This window comes from Paralichthys olivaceus, chromosome 9 (genome assembly GCF_024713975.1).
Source record: "Paralichthys olivaceus isolate ysfri-2021 chromosome 9, ASM2471397v2, whole genome shotgun sequence".
NCBI classification, from domain to species: Eukaryota; Metazoa; Chordata; class Actinopteri; order Pleuronectiformes; family Paralichthyidae; genus Paralichthys; species Paralichthys olivaceus.
Window position 1 is genome coordinate 11,055,568 of NC_091101.1, and position 12,406 is coordinate 11,067,973.

The window sequence follows — 12,406 nt, forward strand, 5'->3', positions numbered from 1 at the left end:
GTGTGTTACTGCAGATTGTGAACCTTCCATTTTATTTCCCAGCGAGCATATGATACTGATACACCTTCATTTATTATAGAATTCAGTATATGTAATGAAAAACGGCACACGAGTATCATGCACAGAGACACAAAAAAGCCCTTGTCACTAATTTCCACAACCAACAGGAAGTCAGCCCCATTTTGGATTGAAAATGAAATTTTGCATGATTTTTGGCATTTTGACACCTGCTACAAAATCCTTCTCCTCCTACAGATTTCACCCGATCGACTTAAAATTTGGTTTATGTCATGTGACTTTTTCATTAAAAGATATATTTCTGGAGAGTTTTCGTGAGGGGCTGTGGGGGGCTGTGTCCAAACCTTACATGTACAACAAAGGTCTTGTCTTGAACAGATCTATATGATAACATTTGATAATAGTCATAGCGCCCTCCAGCTGTAACAGAAAATCTAATTTACATTTCATTGTCCGCAGCTAGCACGTTTATCTGAAGAGTGTGAAATTTTGCCAGGAGAGCCTAAACAAGTTGCCATACAATAAAAATTGTGAGTCTTCGTCACAGGCGTGGCCGTGGCATGGCTGCAAAAACTATTTGAAACCAAGATGATTGAACTGTTGTGGCAACATTTGGTCACTAGGAAGCAGTGTTCCCAAGGGACTGTGGATAAGTACATTATTACCACCATCATCTCTATTAGCCTATTACCAGTGCACTTGTTAAAAGTACATTACTTATTAAACATAAAGGTTGGTGGTTGGTACGTTTTTTTGCATAAAGAATTTTACCACAATTTGCTGCATTGAGTGTGTTACTTCTGCTTACCAAACAGCAGACCATTACTGGGCTAAATTTGAATAAGGTATCACAATGAATGGTATAATTTTTTGATTAGTACAGAGTAATTTATTTATAATTTATACAAATGTTTGAATTTTAATATGATTCCTGTGATTTAATACTCTATTAAGTGCTATTTTGATGCCGCTGTGCATTGTCCAATCAGCACCAAAAGTCTCACCTATGAACACAGTCCAAGCCTGAAGACATCCATGTGTCAATATTTACTCAGGGCCGTAGCACCACCTACTGTTTCACTGTGAAAAGGAATTGTGTAACTGTGTAATTACATCAATTGTATTTGAAATATATCACTATCATATCTTCTGTTTTAAAGTATTTTATCTTTGATTGGAATATATTTTTTAACACTTGGCCATGTACATTTACCAAAACTCCCCAGTGATGGTCATTTTATTCATGATAGATGCATCTTTTTTGCATAATTAAAACAGCAACATGACACTTTTCTCCTAAAATACAAATGCTACAAATGTATATATTTGAAACTATTGAATCAAACCTCATGACAACAAAACAAAATAACAAATGGAGTGAGCACAAAAGCATTTTTGACATTCTGAATAGGATTTGCTGTTCACAGTTCTCACCCTGTGCCCTCAGTGTAATAATGAGAACATTATGATCCCAAGTGTCGGCAATGAGAAAGGCTACTTTGTAAGTAAATCCATTGAGTGGGAGGGTCACACAGGCCTGTGTTGTAGATATCGCAGTAAAAATCATGTTTCCTTCATCCAAGTCAACAGAGTGGATATTTTTGTACCAGTGCGCTGTTTTCAACTCACCAGTCACCAGTCACCAGTCACTCCTCGTGGGCCTGAGGACAAGGTAAAGATCTGTCTATTTGAATATTATAACCATCAGCAAGACACATTCAAATCAATATCTTGTGCTCTAATCTTTGTCTCTGACTTTTAGGTTGTACAGTTTTTTTATATTTATGTAATGCTACATCTGAGCTGTTTCTTTAATTGCACTGTATCAATAAAAAACACATCAGTGACTATTAATTGATCTTCAGTCTGATTAACATCAACCCTCTGATCATAAATCTGCACAGCACGTGTGTAGTAGCTGGTGTTAAGTTAAGTATTACCGCCCCATCGTCCTTCTGGAATCAGTATCTCAAACAGCAATATCTGCAGATAGGAAAGCCCCAAGCTTTATGTTTGTCAAGGGTACTTTGGCCGTCGACGCAGGCCGCATTCCCACTCGCCTCCTGCCGGCTGAGGTAAATGCCAGGAGGGATTAGGTGAGCCCAAATCCCCTGATGGGAGATGAGAAGGTGAAAGCTACCTCTCAAAGAGTAAGTGTGCAGCCTGCTGCATGCATGTAAGCCATGAAAGCTGCTTTGTCCTCCACCATTTCATTAACTCACAGTGTGGCGGGGTCACACTTCCAGGTAGAGACGTGGACATGGCAGGAAAACTCCAACATAGCTGCACTGATAAGTTCCCAGTCTTGTTTCTGAGCAACACATGTATGTAATCACACAGTGACGACATACAGTAGAGTTTTGGAGGCATGATCTGAAGAAGAAACTGTTCTACAGGCTTCCATAGGTACTGGACATGTGTAAAAAGGTTTTTGTACAGACTTTTTTTTTACTGGTTCCTATTCATGAAGGACAATCCCCAAAGTCATAGAAGAATGTGTAACTTAAAGTCTCGGATTATCTTGAGGTCATAATCATGCGGAGATTATTAAACCAGCAGCTCTCACTTGTATTACAAGTTACCAACAGGATGAGTCACTTTCCTTTACTCTGCATAAAAACATAAAGAACTAAAACAAATACTGTCTTTTTATTGTCCTCAGAGGACATTTTCTCTGTTTCATTACTTTCACCAACCCCTCCCTCTCTTTGTCCCAGCACAGTGTGAAGGGATGAGAAAGAAGAGCAGGGGACAGGTCTAATATTTATTTTGTCAATTTAATTTTTTCCATTTCGCTTTTAGCTCTGACTCATCTCAAATTACTCCGAGAAGAGGAATAATCTTGGACGTGATGCTGCTCCAATGATGTGAGAGCCCACTTTGCAAACTACAAAATCTTTTATTTTATTGCCAGGTGAAGAATGAGGATTGTTCAAGGAAGTATAATTGTGTAAGGAATTAAAGGTTGAGTAAAGTGCAGCTCTCTGGAACAGGGGCGTTGTTTTCTGTGTTGTGGGCGGTAGTGAAAAGTCCAGGCATCAGCACTATCATATCAGAGGGGTGATAAAGAAGGACACGTATAAAAGAATATTGTGATTTCTGGGAGTGACAAATCCTATTATTTATTCTCTTCCAAGCACACTTGTGAGGCAGAGGATCACATAGAAGAGGTGAGTGAAGCCATCCATCCTTTATTTTTGATTTAAAGTCATAATATTTGCAGCACATGTGATCTACGTTTATCATATGAATCTTATTTTTCCAATCTTTGTTTTAAATGGACTAAGATATATTGGATTTTGAGTTATGTTTAAATATGAGGAGGAAATGTTCAACCGAGAGGATGACCTGACAATTATTCACTGACATGTTCACTTATCAACCCGTCCTTCCCAACTTCTCTCCCCCAGCTCTTCCTTCCACTCACTCTTTCAATAACACCGACTGGCACTCCCCCCGTCTCGTCCTCCACACTGTGATTCCCCACATCTTTCCATCCAGATATAAACCCCCCTCCACTATAGGAGCATGTCGTGCGGTGGGGTGAAGTCCTTTCTGGTGAGCCTGTCCCGGAGAAAGCCCCTGGAGCCCGAGGGGGAGCAGTCCACGTTTGACCGATGCCTGACCACCCTGGACTTGGTGGCCCTCGGTGTGGGCAGCACCCTGGGGGCCGGGGTCTACGTCCTGTCTGGAGAAGTGGCCAGAGACACCGCAGGGCCCAGCATCATCATCTCGTTCTTCATCGCCGCTCTGGCCTCTATATTTGCCGGGCTGTGCTATGCAGAGTTTGGCTCCCGGGTTCCCAAAACAGGCTCAGCGTACCTCTACAGCTATGTGACTGTGGGAGAACTGCTGGCTTTCATCACAGGGTGGAATCTGTTACTCTCCTACGTCATCGGTGAGTGTGATACCCAAGTATTTCGTATTATTTATCATTGATTAACAAGTCTTTCATTTGAGAGAACTAGTCCTGTTCTAATAATTATTGCACTAAATCAAGATTGCGTTTCTTTATATACAAAACTATTTGGAGGAAATCATTTCTTCATTTGAGTCTTTGTCTTGTCTTAATATGATGGATGTGACTTAAAATAAACCCTGTTATTTTCCTCTTGTGTAACATGTTTGGTTCACAGGAAGCTCATAAATGATCAACCATCAACATGAAACCTTAAAATGCTCCTTGACCTTTCACCAGCTGTCAAAACAGACTCTTAAAGTTAATCTTTAAAAAGTAATATCGGAAGTTTGATGATTCAAGTTTGACAATTTAGCTTTCATCAATCCCATTTTCCTTTTTTATGATCTATACTGTTTGCATGTTAATGACCACCAAAAAGCAGGAGAGTGGTTTCAAATGACCGAGCCATAAAAGTGTGAAACACGCATGAGAGGGAACATCACCATCAGTGTTTTCTGTTTATTACTACAGTTACACAATATGCATGTATTGACATGACTCAGGCTAATTGCTTTATTGCATGTGTCTCTCACCATCTGTGCAGGGACATCCAGCGTTGCACTGGCGTGGAGCGGAACATTCGATGACCTTATAGGTGGCGTCATATCAAAATACTTTGAAGAAAATGCAGCCATGGGCCTTCAAGGTCTAGCACCTTACCCAGATGTCTTTGCTGCAGCTCTCATCTTGCTACTCTCAGGTAAAATTAAGGTGCTGGTTTCACTACGAAGGTGATGAAAGTGTTTACATACCTAAATCATACACCTCATTTGTTTTGTTTTTTTCCTCTGAAGGTGTTTTGGCCTTTGGAGTGAAAGAGTCAACGATGATCAACAAGATCTTCACAGCAATCAACATCCTGGTTCTGCTGTTTGTGATCATCTCTGGATTCATCAAGGGAAACATCTCCAACTGGCAGATCAGTGAAGAGACTCTGATAAACGCCACTGCAGAATTCAAGTAATATAAGAGCGATATAATCCCGTCTGTTTGATAACATGCAGAGCCCTGTCTCTCATGATTACAGGTGTTTTACCATCCAGGTTATTTCTCATTGCAAATAACCACATGGTGATACTGTCCCCCTCTGTGCAGAAACCTGAGCTCCACTGCTAATGTAACAAGTATGTTTGGAGTCGGTGGATTTTTCCCTTATGGCATTTCTGGAACCTTGGCTGGAGCTGCAACGTGTTTCTATGCCTTTGTTGGATTTGACTGCATCGCCACGACAGGTGAGAGGAAGACTTGTCATTTAAAATAGAATAACACTGAGATTCAGTATGTTTCATTCAAGTTAAAAGTATGCCCAACTTTGTTATGTTGTTCAGTCTTGTACTGCAAGATTGAATTGTATTTTCTAGGATGCGATTAAAGGAATATTTTTGATATCAGCAACTAATAGCACAAAAGAATTCCTAAACAATATTTTCTGTTAAATTTAATTACAAATTTATTCAGTGAAGGAAATAACTATCCATACAACTAAAAATGAATTAATGGAAACTTTACAAAGTTTCTCATCTAATGGACTTCATCTGAAAAGATTTTGCTCAGTTTTCATGGAAATAATTGTCACGTTACATTAGTGTGCATTTTCGTTCTTGCGATAGCGAGTTGTCTTATATGGTGGGGAGATATGTGTATATCATATATGATCACATACAATTACATGACCTAAGTCTCCATGATGAAGACCAATGGAAGTGGCTAAAAGCTTCATTTATTCCAAAGGCCCTTTACAAACTATCACCCAGTCGCACATCAATATTCAAAACTCCTGGTTTGGTGTCTCAAGATACTCGGTTAACTCAAGTTTATGAGTTAACTAATTTAAAAGGAGCAGATTTGATGTGAAGTGTCTAATAGGAATACAAAAGCATTGTTACACAGCGATTTGTATTAACTATCAAGCATATATGTGACAAACAGCTGAAGGAGGACCAACATTAAAAGAGTCACTGACGTCTTTGTATCTTTCTCCACAGGTGAGGAGGTGAAGAACCCTCAGAAGTCCGTCCCTGTGGGCATCGTGGCCTCACTGCTCATCTGTTTCGTGGCCTACTTTGCTGTGTCTGCTGCGCTCACTCTGATGATGCCATACTACATGCTCAGTGAGAAGAGCCCCCTGCCTGTGGCCTTCGAGTACGTCGGCTGGGGTCCCGCCAAATATGCCGTGGCAGTGGGGTCACTCTGTGCCTTGTCCACCAGGTAGGAAGACTCACATCTCATATAGAAAATATATATACAAAAAGTTTTTCAAAAAAGGTTGGTTCAGGGATGGATATCCTTTGTTAACCATGAAGTTGATTTACAATGTTGTGATCCTGTACTTCAACATTAAATCTGTCATGGTCATAAAAATAATTCTGCTGTTGACACAAGCATCATACCAACCTGTGGTACTTATACTGTATGTCCATAGTCTTCCAGATATGTTTGCCACACAAGATAAAACAGGATCAGACATGTTGTATGTTCAGATATGTTTTCAAAAAGCATCATGCATCATTCTCATGTGGGCAGTCTGCTAGGATCCATGTTCCCGATGCCCAGGGTGCTCTTTGCCATGGCGAGGGACGGCCTGCTTTTCCAGCCCCTGACCAAAGTCACGGCCAAAGGCAGCCCCGCCATAGCTACGATATCATCTGGAATTGTGGCAGGTACAGATGTTCCAGCTGTTCATCTTTGGACATGTGGTGAGGTTTATGAACTTGGAGTTAATCTGTATTCTCTGTTTCTCATCTTCAGCCATCATGGCTCTGATCTTTGACTTGGAGGCCTTGGTGGAAATGATGTCCATCGGCACTCTGTTTGCCTACACACTCGTGGCCATATGCATTTTAATACTGAGGTATATTTGATTTGTTTATTCTCCTGCAGCCTTTACAGAGAATGTTGATCTTAAAAATTCTCATCTTGTGTTTTACATATATTTCACTTTGCAAACAAGGTACCAGGCAAGTCCATCAGAAGAGACAGACCTGCAGGTCAGAGAACCGAACACTAGCTTCCTGAGGCCTCCATCAGTGCCTAACTCATCCACGGCACGAACAGTCACTATCTTGACCATAGTCGCAGGTAAAACAAAGATCATTAAAATCCCTTGTGGCTTCATCTAGTACATTTTCTAGACAGGTACTTTTGACTTGTTTCTCTCTGGGCCACAAATCGATGTCTCTCGTTTGTCTGAAGTTGCGTGTGTGACTGGACTGTGCATCACCCTGTCTCTGGGCATTGGTGCTCTGTCCCGTGTGGAGCCATGGAGTGTGGCACTTGTTTGCATCCTCGGCGTCATTGTGTTGCTCATCGTTTTCCTCATCTGGAGGCACCCACAGAATCCGACCAAGGCATCTTTTATGGTGAGGATGTGTATTTGCCTATCAGTGCAAATCTCAGTCAACTAGAACTTCACATTATTGGTAACCAACTGCACACTTGCACTCTCTTTATATCTCTTTATATTAATTGTGGTTGGATTTGAATATGTACATTCTTAAACATTTTTAGTCCTTAGATTTGTGGAATATGCTCTTATATTTACTTTTTATCATTTATATTTTCTATCTATCTATCGATCTGTCTACCTACCTATTTCCCCACCCACCTACCGATCCATCCATCCATCTAGAAAAAGTCTAACACATCTACCTTTTCTCTCTCTTCATAGGTACCATTCCTCCCTGGTCTGCCGATACTGAGCACACTCATCAATGTCTACCTGATGGTGCAGTTGGGTGGAGATACCTGGTTAAGATATGGTATCTGGATGTTAGTGGGTAAGATCACATTTCTGCTTGAGAGGAGTCATATACTGAAAGGTAATGACTGTAATGAATATAATGACCAATCTCTGTTCTCTGTGCAGGGTTACTCATTTATTTTTGCTACGGGATTCGTAACAGCGTTCAGAAGAAGCGTCTCATGGGCAGGAACGTGAATATTGAAACTGTAAGCGGCAAAGACGACAGCTCATTCAAAACAAACGTCATTAACGAAGAAAGGTTTTGAGCCTGTGTGGAGCGGAGAGAGTCTGACTCAGATGTTACTGTGAGTAACTGAGCTTTAATTATGTAAATATGAGCTGCTGCTCATCTGTGTCTGCAGTGTTCAGTGTGAGGGTGACAGGTGTCAAGTGTTCAAGGATGACGCAAATCTGCAAAGTTTTATTTCATACACACTTTCATAGATGTAGATGGAGTTTGTAATATTTGTAATATTTTCAGACCTTTGAAACATTCAAGGAGGGAATTAGGCTATGTGGGCAGGAATGATTACAGTTTCACACCATCATTAATCACATTTACATGTATGTGTATCCTGTATCACCATGTAAACCTACACCCACGTTTAAAGATGGCTCAGAATATTTCCTGTAGATAAGTATTTCATTACATCTAAACAATGTTTACACTTTTCATATACATTTTAAATTATTAAATGACATTTCAAGTGTATACAATTGTAATAATGATTATAAATAACATGATGTTTGTTTTTTTTACATATAAATTCATACCATGAGACTGATGAAGTTGATACAGAAAACCTTTATGTGAAATGCAATATTTTGTTGTTCTTAGGCTGTTTAAATGTTTGCTTCATTAATTGTGTATTGTTTGAAAGTGTAAATATGAAAATTGCACATTTTCTAATTATTTGTTATAAATGTATTTTAATTAAAACTGAAATAATCCAATCTTCAAGACAGTCTGGAGTTATTTCATCTACGAGCATGTTGATAAAAGAAAGAGAGAAAAAAAGAACAAGTCCAGTTCCACTTATAATCTCATAGACGGCTCGGTACCCAGAGTTCACTGGGAACAAAAGGACCTTTCACAGCAGCTTACCTGTGTCATGTTCAAAATCGAGGTCACTCAAACAACAAGGTTCAAACATCAGTGATCAAAAGTCGTTCCCACTTTTATATCTTTTCTTTTGCAGAAACAGGGGGTAACTAGAAAATGATAGTGTGCCACTGGATATGTGTGTGTTACTCCCTGAAGGCTTTGCACAGCAGATCATTATGTAGTTTTGTTTTAAGTTGCTTTAAGTTGTGACTTTCTCTACATAGAAAGCTTGTGTTTTTTTTACCTGGAAAAAAAACATAAGTGTCAGAACACAAGGTGTATTGGGCACCAAATGCTTTTTGATTACCCACTGCCCACTGCCCCCGTCTGGGCTGTGTGGTGTGTTTTTCGTTGCTCACACACTTCCAGTCCAGCAGCTAAGCAAACAGGCAACGTGATTCCACACAGTGGGACCTCTGCCTCTGGACCCTCATTGGTCCGACGAGGCTTGAAAGCCTCCATTGAGCCGGTCAGGAGGAATTTGGGGTACTAATGCCACTCTCAGGAGGAGGAATTTTGTGTGATTCTGGTAAACAGCTGACGGCTCACTTTGCGAGCTCGGTCCTCCTCCTCTTCCTCCTCTCTCTTTCCTTCCCTCCTTTGGTTTCTGCAGTACGTTCTCTTTGTTGAACTGTGTGAACTAACAATCCGTAAACCACTCTGATTATCCACTCATCACTGAATCATGCCTCCGGTGAACTTGTATGGGTCAAAGTGGAGGCTGGTGCTGTGCACTCTGCTTATTTGTGCAGTAATCTTCGAGTTGGGTGAGTGACTTTATTTCCCTTTGCTGAGCCGTTCTGTCAACATGTGTTCGTGGAAGTACCAAGATGGCTTAATGCATGATATGGCTTACTGTAGAAGTTAGCATCTGATAAAAGACATTATAGTATTACCACACACTGCAATCTCCCTGTGTTTGTGAACTGTTGATGCACCATGTGTAGCTTATTGTCATAAAGATGCCCAGAAGCAGAAGGCTACCCTGGGGAGGAAGTCCAAGTCGAGCAAAAACAAACAAAAGTCCACAAATGAAGGGTCCAGCGCTTTAACAGCCAAACCCAAGAACAAAGCTACACCTGCAGCCCAGGCACAGGCCTTCCTCACACAGGTACTTTATATACACAAGACCTTTGACATATCAAAGGTGCATCCATCTATGCAATTTCATGTATAACTGTTTGATTTTGTATCTGACACGTGAAGGTGCTAAACAGAGGGAAGTTTAAGAAAGTGGGTGAGACTATAAGCGTGCAGACAGGAGATACTCTGGAGCTGAGGTGCAGGGGCAAACCTGTGCAGTGGAGTGTCCCCTCATACCTGGAGGAGGATGATGATGGAAGGCTCAGGTAAGCTATTCTATTTTTATTCATTCATATATCTGATGGAGATTCTGTATATCCCTTGACTTTTTCCTGTTTCTGCTCCTGTAGGATTGTCCAACATGATCGATATGGCGTCCTGACATTAGTCAACACCACTGGTGCAGACACAGGGGAGTACACCTGTTACCCTATGTACTGCGAAGACACAGACTGCAGGAAGGAGTACGACAAAGCTATCAAGGTCTTCGTCTTCTTTCCTGGTACTATTAATAAACTTTATTGATGCTGACACAAACCCTTCTCAGAGCTGCAGGCTTTATTTCACCACCACTGACATCCACATGATATCTTATCGTCAATCTGCCATATCTTCATGTTCTCTACCAACCAGACCCACAGGAACTATTTGTTCCATCATCTGACTACTACAAGGTGATTCAGCTGAGGACCAACTGGCCCACGGCCCTCCCCTGCCAGGTGACATCACCCGAGGCCAAAGTGACTCTGCACCGTGAGTTTCCACCGATGGAGGTGGCGGTGGATGGGAAGGAGATCTCCTTTAATGTCAAGAAAGGCTTCACCATACATCGACCCCGGCCTTATCACGCTGGAGCCTTGTACTGTGTCGCCAGTCTGGGCAACCTGAGGCAGAGCTCCACCAAGTACATGCTCATCTATGTCAACTGTGAGTTGTCCATCTTTTCAAACATGCATTTATTTGGTGTTGCCTTTAATTACCTGCTGTTCACAGACATGGGTCATGTGGATCCCAGAATGCATCAGGCAGAGAGCAGGGAAAACTAAGAGACAACCAAACTAGCACAAGGCTAAAACAGCAGAGGATCACATTCACACCTGAGTCATAGAGCGTCTACTCAGTCAAATTCAAAAGCATTGTTGGAAAGTAAGAAGTTATAAAACAACTGGTCCATTATTATCATGCAAGCAGACCATTACATTTTTTTTCAGTTTTATTACGTTGTGCTTCAGGTTTCTGACTCATTGGTTTAATAAGGTGCGACATCCTCTGCCCTTAACCCTCAACAAGAGTAAAGAAAAACTCCTTTACTTTGTTTTCCATCAGATCCCATGGCTCCTCCTGCCCCAGTGATCCAGGTCTCATCAAGTTCTGTGGTTGTGGGAGGAAACCTGCGTGTCAGCTGCAGTGCGGTGGGAGAACAGGACGTTGTTGTGGAGTTCACCTGGGAATACCCAGGACAGCAGGTCAGGCACTCCTAGATAATTGGCTTATCGTCTTGATAACAAAATATAGCTTCAGTGGGTTTATCTTATGTTATTTTATCCTAATAAGTAATTTATTAATTCTCCACAGATCAATATTGAGCCATGTAGCCTTAACATGAATTTCAGGTTGGTTGTGGGACAAATTACATGACGGATCCGTGCAGGTGGTCTACACCCTTTGTTATTACAGCTTACTGAGTGGTAGCTCTTTATCAGTTAAGAGGCATCCAACCTATGGACTGTAGAACATGCACCTCTACTAATATGTAAGCTGTGAGCTAAATGGCTAAACAGTGAACACGTAACTTCCTGTTGTGTAGTGTATAGATTATTTCTGAACGGCGCACCTGTGCTGGTTGCAGATTGGGAGGCCTCTGTACACACAGGAGAGCATCAGTCCGGTCAGTGGAGGAGCGGCTCGTCAACAGTCTCTGTCCGTTCTCCTGGTGGATGAGGTGAGGGACGTGGACCAGGGCATATACACCTGCACCGCCCAGAACCTGCAAGGAGCCAAATCAGTGTCCGCCACTGTTAAAGTGGTCCCCAAAGCAAAACCTAAGAAACCGTGACCCACTCACAGCTATGTGACAACACTAAGAGAGAGAGAGAGAAAGAGTGAGAGAGAGAGAGAGAGAGAGAGAGAGAGATGTGTCCAGTAGTTTCCTCTGCCACAGAACTGAAGTCTTTTATCATCTTTGAACACCTACTGTAATCATCAATATTTTCTTCTGAGCTTATAAAACACACTTTTACATCACCATCATACAACCAATTTGTTGTTTAGATGAATGCATGTGGCACATCCTGTTAGTAAATGTGTTATAAACATTTTCAAGCATTAAATATTTTATATATACACACACACATACTTGTATTGTTCTAGTTATTTCTTATTGTGCATGATCCTGCCAAAGATGAAGGTATAAAAATAAAAAGTGTTGAGTGATTTTACATGGTTCATTAGTTTTCCTCAAGTCCGACTTGTTCCATACACGAGTCACTGCATCAGA

At 41.2% G+C, this 12,406-nt stretch overlaps 2 protein-coding genes across 6 annotated transcripts; both read left to right on the forward strand.

Moving 5' to 3' along the window:
• The first annotated feature begins 1,548 nt into the window (after positions 1-1,548).
• LOC109624119 (cationic amino acid transporter 2-like) lies at positions 1,549-8,679 on the forward strand. Of its 4 annotated transcripts, XM_069531593.1 has the most exons (14): positions 1,551-1,690; positions 2,821-2,885; positions 3,156-3,188; positions 3,429-3,916; positions 4,524-4,679; positions 4,774-4,939; positions 5,075-5,211; positions 5,965-6,187; positions 6,503-6,639; positions 6,728-6,830; positions 6,930-7,057; positions 7,172-7,338; positions 7,647-7,755; positions 7,845-8,678. In XM_069531593.1, exons 4-14 carry the CDS (start codon positions 3,547-3,549, stop codon positions 7,985-7,987), a joined length of 1,839 nt encoding a protein of 612 aa, XP_069387694.1. In that variant the 5' UTR covers positions 1,551-1,690; positions 2,821-2,885; positions 3,156-3,188; positions 3,429-3,546; the 3' UTR covers positions 7,988-8,678. The 4 variants fall into 4 exon arrangements, with proteins under 4 accessions (XP_069387695.1, XP_069387694.1, XP_069387697.1 ...); XM_069531594.1 differs by lacking the exon at positions 2,821-2,885 and having other exon boundaries at positions 1,549-1,690; XM_069531596.1 differs by lacking the exon at positions 3,156-3,188 and having other exon boundaries at positions 3,520-3,916.
• Positions 8,680-9,363: 684 nt separating this feature from the next.
• LOC109624526 (platelet-derived growth factor receptor-like protein) lies at positions 9,364-12,114 on the forward strand. 2 transcript variants are annotated; one of them, XM_020079268.2, is made up of 7 exons: positions 9,364-9,593; positions 9,774-9,937; positions 10,033-10,175; positions 10,260-10,411; positions 10,543-10,836; positions 11,236-11,375; positions 11,759-12,114. In XM_020079268.2, the coding sequence occupies exons 1-7, from the start codon at positions 9,512-9,514 to the stop codon at positions 11,963-11,965; spliced, it is 1,182 nt and encodes a 393-aa protein (XP_019934827.1). In that variant the 5' UTR covers positions 9,364-9,511; the 3' UTR covers positions 11,966-12,114. The 2 variants fall into 2 exon arrangements, with proteins under 2 accessions (XP_019934827.1, XP_019934834.1); XM_020079275.2 differs by having other exon boundaries at positions 9,789-9,937.
• The last annotated feature ends 292 nt before the right edge of the window (positions 12,115-12,406 follow it).